Genomic DNA, 12409 nt, shown 5'->3' with positions numbered 1-12409 from the left:
GCCAAAGGGGCCCGGTCACGCGGAGAAATGGGATATTTTATGTCAGCGACCTCGTGACCGTTTTTGGAGTAGTCACTGTAGTAAACATCCGGCGACCCATCCATCTTACAGTTTACACCAGCCCGAGTGGCATCAAAGCTCACACGGAGGCCACGTCCGGAGATTCTAGAATGGTCGGACAGATGGTCCGAAGGTAGCCTATCACTATAGACTCAAACGGTCACGAGGTCGCTGACATAAAATATCCCATTTCTCCGCGTGACCGGGCCCCTTTGGCTCCTTCAAAAGATGCCTAACAGATGCCTGCTGTCACTCCGCCCCTTCCTCCTTCCTCCTGCCACGCCATGCGCCCTGTCACCGTTCTCTGGTCCGAGGTCTCCCTCTCCGCCGCTCCCTCCCCTCCTCCCCGCGCGCTCCCCGTCGCCCTCCCCTGCAAGAGATCAGCCGGAGACCTGCCCCTCCTCCCCCAAGCTCCAGCCCTCCCGAGACAGCCGCCGGGCATCGTCAAGGCGAGCAAGGGGAGCTGTCTGGAGAACATCCTTGCTGCGCGGAGGAAGCTCGAGGAGAGGCAGCGGGCGATCACAAAGGTAGACGAGAGTAGGGGGAGACGCGAGGCGTGAGGAGGGGAGGGGACGATGGGCTGGACATGTACATAGCGCTTGTAAATAAAGATCCATGTGAGCTGAGATCGAGATAGGCACATACTGGATGATACAGGGGTCGAAAAATCAACAGCAGGGATACTATCTGCATATCAGTACGTTAGCATGCACGGCGATGATAGCTCTTCCGAATTTCAACCCTAGGAATGATCGCAGTATTTCCTCCCCATTCGAAGAATGAGGAGGAGATCAGTTTCGGTAATATCTTTCTCGTGATTGATGCCATTAGTGGCCATTCAGCTTGTAAGCGAAAAATAAGTCGAAACCAAGGAAATGTATCACCCAGAAGCTTGACAGGATGCAGCGATCTACAACGAATCTTTCCGTTCTCTCCCCAAGTTGTATGCCACGTTTATTTTAGTATGTGTGATCTAGAGGAGTTGCCTTGAGTATTCGCAGTAGATGTCTGCAACCCGTCAAGCTTCGGGGTGTGACAGACTAGAACTAGTGCTCTTTGCTCCACTCGCCTCGTGCAAACTCTCGCTTCAGGCACTCTTCTGCTCCTGATCCAAGCCCGATCTTTCAGTGCTATCCTTCCCTGCGAGTAGCATCTTGTCTGAGTGGAGTTCATTTCGCAAGTGTTCTGATAAAAGAAGCTTGACTCTCCGAACCAACGCAAGTGAGTTGCTCTCTTCGATTGTGTTTCCGTCAAGGAAGAAAACAATTGAAGATCATGCACACAAACCCACTTTCGAACGGAAAGCTTCTTATCACTCAAGAACAAGAAAGGGCTCCCGCCATCTCCGTCTGCACGGCTGTCTGCAATGGCATCGCTCAACTCTGGTGGAGTGCCGTGCTGCATGTCCTGTCGCTCACGATCTCAGCTCACATGGATCTTTATTTACAAGCGCTATGTACATGTCCAGCCCATCGTCCCCTCCCCTCCTCACGCCTCGCGTCTCCCCCTACTCTCGTCTACCTCTGCAATCCGATGATCGCCCGCTGCCTCTCCTCGAGCTTCCTCCGCGCAGCAAGGATGTTCTCCAGACAGCTCCCCTTGCTTGCCTTGACGATGCCCGGCGGCTGTCTCGGGAGGGCTGGAGCTTGGGGGAGGAGGGGCAGGTCTCCGGCTGATCTCTTGCAAGGGAGGGCGACGGGGAGCGCGCGGGGAGGAGGGGAGGGAGCGGCGGAGAGGGAGACCTCGGACCAGAGAACGGTGACAGGGCGCATGGCGAGTCTTGGCGGCGCTGGTGGTTGAGGGGAAGTTGAGGTGCAGCGGAGTGGTTGAAGAAGTCAAGGGGAATGCGGCTCTGCCTGGTCACGCAGCGACCTCGTGACCGTTTTTGGAATCATCAGTCACTGTAGTAAACATCCGGCGACGAGTTTAGAGGAACATTGAGCCCGAGTGGCATCAAAGCTCACACGGAGGCCACGTCCGGAGATTCTAGAATGGTCGGACAGATGGTCCGAAGGTGGCCTATCACTATAGACTCAAACGGTCACGAGGTCGCTGACATAAAATATCCTGTATCAGACTCTTTCACTCAGACACTTGAAGCGGTGATAGAGGATACCCCGTGTGGTTAGCACTAGCCCAAAGTCACTGGGTCGTCAGCAACGCATGACAGGTGCGACATGCTGAGGGCCCAGCAAGGCCCCGGGCCCTCACGCTCGTTCCGAGTCCAAATTTGCATATGCTGAATGATGCGAGTATCATCTTGTCTGAGTGGAGTTCATTTCGCAAGTGTTCTGATAAAAGAAGCTTGACTCTCCGAACCAACGCAAGTGAGTTGCTCTCTTCGATTGTGTTTCCGTCAAGGAAGAAAACAATTGAAGATCATGCACACAAAACCAACGTCGCTTTCAAAAACGGAAAGCTTCTTATCCCTCTCGTGTCTCCACATCTTGAGACGCCTCATCGTCGACTGACTCAAAGTCACGGACAATGAATGACGTTCCTGCTCAACAAGGTACAAACAAGTCAGGGCTCCTGCCATCTCCGTCTGCACGGCTGTCTGCAATGGCATCGCTCAACTCTGGTGGAGTGCCGTGCTGCATGTCCTGTCGCTCACGATCTCAGCTCACATGGATCTTTATTTACAAGCGCTATGTACATGCCCATCGTCCCCTCCCCTCCTCACGCCTCGCGTCTCCCCCTACTCTCGTCTACCTCTGCAATCCGATGATCGCCCGCTGCCTCTCCTCGAGCTTCCTCCGCGCAGCAAGGATGTTCTCCAGACAGCTCCCCTTGCTTGCCTTGACGATGCCCGGCGGCTGTCTCGGGAGGGCTGGAGCTTGGGGGAGGAGGGGCAGGTCTCCGGCTGATCTCTTGCAAGGGAGGGCGACGGGGAGCGCGCGGGGAGGAGGGGAGGGAGCGGCGGAGAGGGAGACCTCGGACCAGAGAACGGTGACAGGGCGCATGGCGAGTCTTGGCGGCGCTGGTGGTTGAGGGGAAGTTGAGGTGCAGCGGAGTGGTTGAAGAAGTCAAGGGGAATGCGGCTCTGCCTGGTCACGCAGCGACCTCGTGACCGTTTTTGGAATCATCAGTCACTGTAGTAAACATCCGGCGACGAGTTTAGAGGAACATTGAGCCCGAGTGGCATCAAAGCTCACACGGAGGCCACGTCCGGAGATTCTAGAATGGTCGGACAGATGGTCCGAAGGTAGCCTATCACTATAGACTCAAACGGTCACGAGGTCGCTGACATAAAATATCCTGTATCAGACTCTTTCACTCAGACACTTGAAGCGGTGATAGAGGATACCCCGTGTGGTTAGCACTAGCCCAAAGTCACTGGGTCGTCAGCAACGCATGACAGGTGCGACATGCTGAGGGCCCAGCAAGGCCCCGGGCCCGTCACGCTCGTTCCGAGTCCGTTTCGAACGCTCACTCAGTCCCCTCCCCCCCGGGCCCGGGCCCGGGCCACCCTTCAAGGCTTGGCGGCCGCGGCCGCACTTGACGTTGACATATGGCGGCCCGCCGCTGAGTTCCGAGTCGGACTCCGCCGGCCGGGAGGGAGCGAGAGGCTTCCTCTTTCCTCCCTTGAGACATATCAGTACTTTCGCAACTGCAGGAGACTGGAGGTGGATGGCATGGGTTAATCCTGGACTTCAGCATGTCACTTGTTTTTGACAATGATGGACTGAATACCGGACCTCGCTCGGAGCAAACTGAAATCAGCAGCACAGCGGAAGATCCGAGGGCATCGTAATGCATATGCTCAGCACGTCCCGCCAAAGGCCTTTCTTCCCATCATCGCCAGCACTGATGGCCTCTTGCAGGATGCGCTTTCTGTGGTGGTTGGCGGATCGCTCGGCGAACAAGGAAACGGCAGCGCTGGATGGTCTCACGGCCTCGCAAGACGTCTCAGGTGATCCGACTTGTAAACGCATCCGGTCCAGGATCTTTCGTCAGCTCAAGGCCTCCTGGCATGGGGCGGGGGAATTGTCCTGCGCGCAGTTAAGTGGAGGTATCCGTTACGTTCATGCCATCCTGAGCGGCACAGACTTCAATAATCGCCATCCTCTCATTCTTCACTTCAGTTGCCATGCAGGGAATGAAGCAATCGGCCTCTTCCGAAATATTGTCGTTTCTGAAACCATCATGGACGCTGTCAGTGCTCACAATCTGCAGGCAGAGAAGGAGGGAGCTGCCCAAGCGCAGCTGGTGGTGTTCAACGCATGTGCTTCCAACGAACATAAAAGGAAACTGGCAAAGATTGTTGACTTTTCGATCGGACACAAAGGAGGCTTGGAAGATGATAAAGCGATTGAGTTCACAGAGAAATTGTATGACGGTCTTGTCGGACATCAATCTTTGTCGACTTCCATGGCTAAAGCAAGAAGATGTTCAGTGGGTACAAGTTGTACGGTCATTGAGATGCTTCAGCTTTCTGTCTTTCAAGGCCTGAGGAGGAGGCAGAAGAGATGGAAGAAGATGGAGAAGCAATACAGGGAGAAGAAGCAACACCAGTGACTTCATCCCTTAACGAGGACTGGCTCGCGAAGATGGCTCGATATCTTTCGAATATGAATTGTGAGTAGGTGGTGGAAAACTATTTAAGGCAAATGAGGGAGATGTCAGTATGCACAGCGCACCTTTGCTCCCCAGCAGGAGACAAGAGTGAGCTCTCGGATGAGGAGACAGTCAGTCAGTCTGAAGTGAGCGATGCCGGTGACTCTGAAGATGAACAGATCGACTACGAAGTTATCGTCACCGGAAATGAGGGCAACAGTGACGACTTCAACATGCACATGAAAAGCTTCCTGCAAGAATACAGCACCATGTGCAGCACCATGTGCAGGTTTTTGTGGTTGAAGGTAGTGAGTGATGCAAGTATCCATGAGGATCAGAAGCTCTGCAAACATCTGAAAACGCTCCTCACCTTCATGTTTCGGCTAAGTACGGCAGACCAAAGATCCGAGGCTAAGTTGCTCCTGTCCAAGTTTGGAGTGGACGTGAAGGTGAGGGAAAAGAAATTCGGCAACGCTGCACATTGCGTCCTACTACGGGCAGAGAGATGTAGTCAAGGTCCAGCTGGAGCACCAGGCTGACCCGTGGAGGAGAGACAAGCATCACGACACTCCTCTTATGTGCCTGCAGACAGGGAAAGTCAACAGGGCGCAAGGCATCGACAGCGTGCGGAACAGATTCCAGGAGAACGACTCACGAGGGTTGTTCCCTCTTTGGAAAGAGACACCTCAGCTGCTCAAGAATGCGGACAGTTGATGATGAGGAGGAGGAGGGATGGCAGCATGGTGCAAACCGCCTGGTACCTCAGTCTGCTATCTGCAGTTTGATGATCCTGTTGACATACTAAGATCATCTGCGGCGTGAGATTCTCTGAAGAGGAAAGAAGATCTCATCGACTGATGACCAACAAGAAAAACATTACTCTTGCTTTCCCACGAGCTCGTCAAGATGATAAAAAATAAGACCTGGTATGGCATTGGACAAGCTGATAGCGGCATCTTGGAAATAAGCACAGGGAGGCATGAAGCTCAGGTTGACTGTATTTGGCTCTTCTTGGGAGATATGATGTCTTTCTGTCTTTAAGTGCAAAGAGTTTATTTACATTCTAGCATTTACATGTCGTCGTGTCCATTCCCCGTCCTCGGCTATCCATCTCTGAACCCACTTTCTTCCCTTGCTCGTGCTTGGACGTTCGAAGGGCTTGATGCTTTTCCTGATGTTTTCTCCTCGCCGCTAGAATGTTCTCAAGGCAGCTCGTGGACGTCATGCTCCCCTTAGACTCGTCCGCTCTTCTCCTACATGCGGGGCCAGCTGGAGCGACAGCGCGCAAGAAGGGACAGCGGGGATGAGGAGCGGCGGAGACAGAGACCTCGGACCAGCGGATGGTGAGGGAGCGCATGAAGCTGGTGGCAGGAGGCAGACCAGAGCACGAGTCTCCTTCAAGAGGTCAGTCGAGGATAGTCACAAGGACATCATTGTCAGCCTCGTGACGGACTTGTTCCGAAGTGAGTCACGGCGCAAGCCTCTCACTACTAGAGCATATCTCATGTTCCTGGAACAGAGTAAAAGTACAACGATTCCTCGTAAGACTTCATACATAGCACGGACTCCACCACTTTTCATCTACTAACAACCTTCGCATCCGGCGGCGTCTTTACGGAGGCGTCTGTGACATAAAACGTCCCTATCACACGGACCTCCTTCGCAGTGATGTTCCCAAGAGGTTGCTGACGGCTGTAAGCAGCAGCTAGTCCGTGACCAGGGCCTTCGTTGCAATGCCGCGAAATCCTCTCAGTTCGAATCCATACGTCTCCGTCAGCAACCCCCATTCCAACCAGATATCTACAGATACATCGTTTCGTATCCCGGATCCAACGTCCGTGCCAGGTCCGTGTCACTTGCATGTCCATACCGGAGTTACTTCCCTTCGACTCCTTCATAAGGCTCCGACTCGCTGCTCTCTCCCGCCCCCTCCTCTCCAGCCTCGTCTTGCATGCGCCCTGTCACCGTTCTCTGGTCCGAGGTCTCCCTCTCCGCTGCTCCCTCCCCTCCTCCCCGCAAGCTCCCCGTCGCCCTCCCCTGCAAGAGATCAGCCGGAGACCTTCCCCTCCTCCCCCAAGCTCCAGCCCTCCCGAGACAGCCGCCGGGCATCGTCAAGGCGAGCAAGGGGAGCTGTCTGGAGAACATCCTTGCTGCGCGGAGGAAGCACGGGGAGAGGCAGCGGGCGATCGCAGAGGTAGACGAGAGTAGGGGGAGACGCGAGGCGTGAGGAGGGGAGGGGACGATAGGCGGGAAATGTACATAGCGCTTGTAAATAAAGATCCATGTGAGCCGAGGGTCTTGCTTGTCTTGCTATGTGCTGATGGCTGTACAATATAACTAGAGTATCGCTTCGATGACGAAGTTTTGCCGCTGGATCCTCCTGACATGAAGTTTGAGTGCCTGTGGTGCAGCAGTGAACACATACCACTTAGGCTCTGCTTGAAGTTGTCCGAGACGAATCGCAGTGCTCCACGAACATCGCATACAACTCCGTACAGCGAGCCATGCTCGCATGGGACACGCCGACCTTCAGACTGTGGCGCCTTGAATCAGCATGACAAGTCATGAATCGGTGCTTCAACTGACAGCTCCGTCGCGCGGCCAGCCTGAGCGCCGGGCCCAGGTCGGGGCCGCCGGCATCACTCGAGTCGGTAAAGTACACCGTACACTTCCTTGGTCCGGGAGTTCCTGGAGACTGGTTGATCGACCGGGGCGGTGGCCTGACGTGGTAAGCATAGTGCGGTAAATGGACCATGACAATACAGTCGGACGATCACGTCCGAGTCTGCCATTCGGAAACATCCCATCGACAACCTGTAGCGGCAGAATGCTGACATAAAAAGTTGATGTTCCCAAGAGGTTGCTGACTTGACTACCAAGATCTCAAAATACAGACCTCCATATCTACGTTCGTCACTGCAGGTCCGTGCCCAGGGCCTTCGTTGCAATGCCGCGAAATCCTCTCAGTTCGAATCCATATGTCTCCGTCAGCAACCCCCTTCCCAACCAGATATCTACAGATACATCGTTTCGTATCCCGGATCCAACATCCGTGCCAGGTCCGTGTCACTTGCATGTCCATACCGGAGTTACTTCCCTTCGACTCCTTCATCAGGCTCCGACTCGCTGCTCTCTCCCGCCCCCTCCTCTCCAGCCTCGTCTTGTCCATCACCTCGGCCTCTCCCTCGTCCAGCCTGTCCTCGCTCTGCCTTCCCCCTTCCTTGCCTCTCGCACGCCATGCGCCCTGTAACCGTTCTCTGGTCCGAGGTCTCCCTCTCCGCCGCTCCCTCCCCTCCTCCCCGCACGCTCCCCGTCGCCCTCCCCTGCAAGAGATCAGCCGGAGACCTGCCCCTCCTCCCCCAAGCTCCAGCCCTCCCGAGACAGCCGCCGGGCATCGTCAAGGCGAGCAAGGGGAGCTGTCTGGAGAACATCCTTGCTGCGCGGAGGAAGCTCGAGGAGAGGCAGCGGGCGATCGCAGAGGTAGACGAGAGCAGGGGGGACGCGAGGCGTGAAGAGGGGAGGGAAGAAGGCTTCAATGTATATTGGTGTGCAATAAACGATTTGATCGGCGTGCTCCCCGATAGTCTGTTCGCCTCCCACTTGGTTCAGCTTCCGCAGTGCGATGCGAGAACGACTAAGTTATCCTGGGGGCCGTGGCATAGCGCACCTCGCGCTCTCACCACTTGGGCAGGATCATATTCCTGGAGCCGCGGCAGTGATGCTGGCTTCGAACCAGACTGTCGAAAGGGAATGGCAACAAATTCGCCTCAACAGAAAAATGGGAAAAGAGGAGGATGCGAAAACCTTTACTCCCACCACATCGGAGCGACGGCATGTTCAGGACAAAGAGCAGAAGCGCAAGCCTCTCCTGCAAGGAAGACGGCTAGACCCAGCAGAAGCGCAAGCCTCTCCTGCAAGGAAGACGGCTAGACCCAGCAGTGCGAGCTCGATGCTGAAGTTGCCGGACTTCCAGGGACTCGGGATGAAGAACTTCGGAATACCATCATGATCCGTTTTCGGCTCTGTTATGTGACACCTCACTTTGAGTGAAGGCCAGGCCTCGGACCGTACACTGAGGTGGGCTCCGGCGGACTGAGCGGTCTCCCGGACTCCGGGAGTCCGACTGGCGGGCCGCCCGGCGGCGCGGCCCGGGCGGCCGGGGTGCCACCGGCACTGACGAGATCCGACGCCGAGTCATCAATCGCCCCGGTCCCTCGTCGCGAGGTGAGCTTGCTCGGTCTATCGTTGGTTGCATGCCATGGTTTCTGAGGGAGCAAACATGGCAGGAGTTGGGCGGGCGCGTGCTTGCAAGGGTAGCTGGCATGGCAGCTGGGGAGGATGAAACTGCCTGAGCCCGCAAGGAGATGACAGCACGAGGGCTTGACACCTTCAAAGAGTCATTCGAAGACTCCGAAGAATGGGAAGAGCTCGTCTCCATCATTCTGGAGGAGATGAAGGAAAGAGTGGTCACCAACGGGAGAAGCATCTTCTCTGATCTCAGCCAAGAGCAGAGGTCTGCCTTGTTCTCATCCATTGAAGACGAGTTTCTTCCCGAGAGCGATGCTTACCAGAGCCTCGTTCACAAGGCTGAACATATCACGGAAAGGTACATGCAAGAGCAGTCGATCAGGGATTCGAACAAGCCAGGCTCGACTCTTGGCAAGATGGAGATTCTTGTGAACATCGCTGGCAACATCTCAGGCACCATTCTTGAGCGATGGCCAGACCGTTTCGACATCCTGCGGCATCTGAGCTTCTACGGACTTCCTGCAGCATTGCGGGTTCAGGTCTGGGGCATGTACCTCCGAGGGAGCCTTCGGAATAGCTCAGGGGACGTTGCGCTGAAGATCGCCGCGAATGATGCAGAGGTGTGGGAGATGGAAGGAGAGGGTGATCTGACCTTGTTGTCATCGTTGACGAGCCTTGTAGTTGTGGACAATGTGCAGCGAGCTGCTGAATGAGCTGGGGGTCAGGAACGTCACGAAAAGGGCAAACCTGATGAAAACAGGTAGACAATGACTTGACCTTCCCTTGCATGTCTGAACGCCATCATTGCAGTCATATCACACCTCACAGCAAGCAGCAAGGTCGACTTAGTGACGCCCTGGTTGTTCGCTGTCGTTCCGCTGGTGGCAACCATGGTGCCTGCAGACACGAGCTCTGATCTTCTGAGGGAGGGGATGAGGCCGCAGGGGCTCCTTGACTACTTCGTAGCAATGAAGGTAGCTCTCCTCGAGCATCGCAGAGTCCTTGTGACCGGACGAGCAGGAGGGTACGGGGCTGAGCGAGTTCATGAATGAGGACACGTGCAAGCCGGAGAGCGCACAGCAGCAGAACGCGTGGAGGGAATTTGTGGATGAGGTGCCTTGAGATGATGGAATGTCTATGTGTCTTGACTGAGAGCTCCAGGTCTCCGTGATGATCCGCAAGGAGGACGAGAAGTATTATCAGCTGGTCAGCAAGGTTGCGTCGAGCGAGCACTTTGCTGGGCAGAGAGCTGGGGGTTCCAGCCTCGTTCACCACAGCAAGCACAAGATCTGGGATCTGAGAAAGACAAAGGATATGAAAGTGCATGGAGGACTGAGCTTGCTGCTCTTACCGCTCGTTCAAAGGATGTTCACTGGAGTTTTCGTGAGGTAAGAGCTAGGATGTTATCGGTTGAGATGATCATAGTGTGATATGATGTCGAGATTAGCTGCACTGATGCTTGTGGCGCTGTTTGATTTGATACACGTCTGTTTTGTCTTTCTGCAGGCTGGAAGTCACCCTGTTCCTCTGGGATCTGATCTTCATCTTCGGGAAAACTTCCCTACCCAAGGTCTGCGCAGCCCTCTTTGTGTCGATCAAGGTGATCCCTTCCTCGCTTCTCCTGCCTCAGTTGTTCACGAGCGTTGAGCAGAATGCTCTTGAGGGAAGAATCTCCGAGGCCAGCACTGTAGATCAGATGGAGGTTGCCCTCAACACTATCGTTCCTCCGATGGAGATCTCTCAGGTGTGCATGAGAAAGCCTGTGGTGCCTTTGATCGCTGCATTGGTGGTCGTGTTTGCGATCCTGTCGTGTTGACACATTGGTGGAACAGATCCAGTTCAACATCGACAAGTTTGTAAGGCCGCACATCATGCAGGGGGAGAAGCAGCAGGAGAGTCGCCCTCGCAAGCTAGACCTTCTCTCCCTCGCCGGCGACGATGCATTCGCTGCCACCTCAAACGCTCCTCATCGCCCGGAGGAAAAAGACCTCCCGCTGATCAAAGTCCGACGAGGGCATGTGACGACGAGAAGTCAAGAGGTGCAGACTGGGCCCGATGTCACGACGCTCAGCAGCAGGAATGAGATCCTCTCTCCCTCGCACGGCTGGGAGTGGAGCGAACAAGGTATAGCTGTTGAAAGGTCTTATCATGAACTGACTGCTGTCATGAGAAGATCAGAAAGCGTTTGCCGAGCGTCTTCCCAGCTCGCAGTATTTGACAACCTTCGCTCCTGACCTCTCTTTGACAGCCTGTCGTGCAGGATCCAAGTCGACACACTCGGAGAGGAGTTTGCAGTCTCCTACGGAGGCGTCGAATATTTTCTCAGACAGCCCAAGATCAACCGCAATGTCGACCGAGTCTCAAGTGTGATCGACAAAGTGAGGATGACCGCAGTCACTCGTGACGTTCCCGCTGACAAGTCAGCAGATCCTAAACGACCCTGCCAACGAGAACTTGTTTCAAGTCATCATCCGACTCCAACAGCAAGTTCCTTCCCCGGTAGCCAAGGCCCATGGACAGGTAGACTTCTCTTACCGCTGATCCCCTTCATTGACCGTGATCACCAAGATTATCATCCCGGCAAAGGCGACCCGGGCTGATGAAGTCATCTGGCCTGCGGTCGCAAACAGGTATCCCTTCCTTGCCGACGACTATGCGCTCCCCATGCTCCGATGCGACATCAAGGACGAGTAAGCTGTACAATTTCAACCTCAGCATGTGACCGCTCTCTTTCCCTCTATCCTCCTCCTCTATCCTCCTCCTCCTTTCCTATCCTTGTCCTCCTTAGGTCCAACATCAGCCTGCAGACCTTCTACTTCCCTCCAATCAGCGGCGAGTCCGAACAATCAGCCATCGAGCTCGTCCAAGAAGCGCTGAGGGACCAACAGAGGGAGAACCTGGACCAGGCAACGGTCAAGTGGCTAGCAGAGAAGCTCTCAGAGTACTCCTCGACAGCCACCAGGAGGTTCCTCAACAGGAACCTCTCCTTCGACCCCGTGGGCGTCAGCCTGACCCTGGACCTTGACTTCAACAAGTGAGGAGGTAGTACCCTGGGTCCCCGAGGGCTGATGTGGGGGTGGAAAGGTGGATCCCGGACCCGGAGGACCGAAGCAAGAAGGAAGATTTCCTAAGGAAGATCCAGGAGAGCCTTGCAGCCGTGCTCAGGATCCCTTCCGAGTGCTTGCAGATGGCAGGTCAGATGATTCTGTCCCGTGCTCGAGCAACTCCTCCTCCTCCTCCTCCTCCTCCAAGGCTCCTCCTCCTCCTCCTCCTCCTCCTCCTCCTCCTCCTCCTCCTCCTCCTCCTCCTCCTCTCATTCCTACTGCTTGAAAGTGGATGACTGCTGTGGTATTCAGGCCTGCAGCCAGGAAGCATCATCGTAGACTTCAACATCCATCCTGCCGCCAACGATTCGCGCACTCCCATGCAGGTTCCCATCCCCCCCCCTCCCCTGCGTGCTTCAGGTAACAACTCTCTCAGCTCTACGAGGAGCTGGCGTTCTTGATCTCTCACCACGCATCCGGAGTCAGACAATGGTCTCCTC

General features: G+C 55.3%; 2 protein-coding genes across 2 annotated transcripts; both read left to right on the top strand.

Moving 5' to 3' along the window:
* Positions 1 to 3813: 3813 nt before the first annotated feature.
* GUITHDRAFT_100050 (hypothetical protein) lies at positions 3814 to 5331 on the top strand (the record flags this gene model as incomplete). Its single annotated transcript, XM_005841498.1, has 4 exons — positions 3814 to 4391; positions 4508 to 4638; positions 4696 to 5066; positions 5206 to 5331. The coding sequence occupies 4 exons, from the start codon at positions 3814 to 3816 to the stop codon at positions 5329 to 5331; spliced, it is 1206 nt and encodes a 401-aa protein (XP_005841555.1).
* Positions 5332 to 8874: 3543 nt separating this feature from the next.
* Positions 8875 to 9752, top strand: GUITHDRAFT_150047 (hypothetical protein; the record flags this gene model as incomplete). The annotated part of the gene is made up of 3 exons (XM_005841497.1): positions 8875 to 9485; positions 9547 to 9625; positions 9676 to 9752. Coding segments are annotated over exons 1-3 (622 nt in total), but the record flags the coding sequence as incomplete, so codon positions are not given.
* Positions 9753 to 12409: the final 2657 nt, after the last annotated feature.

Source organism: Guillardia theta, assembly GCF_000315625.1.
Source record: "Guillardia theta CCMP2712 unplaced genomic scaffold GUITHscaffold_3, whole genome shotgun sequence".
Taxonomy (NCBI): Eukaryota; class Cryptophyceae; order Pyrenomonadales; family Geminigeraceae; genus Guillardia; species Guillardia theta.
Note: the sequence above shows the minus strand (reverse complement) of the source record. Positions and strands in the feature narration are given on the sequence as shown.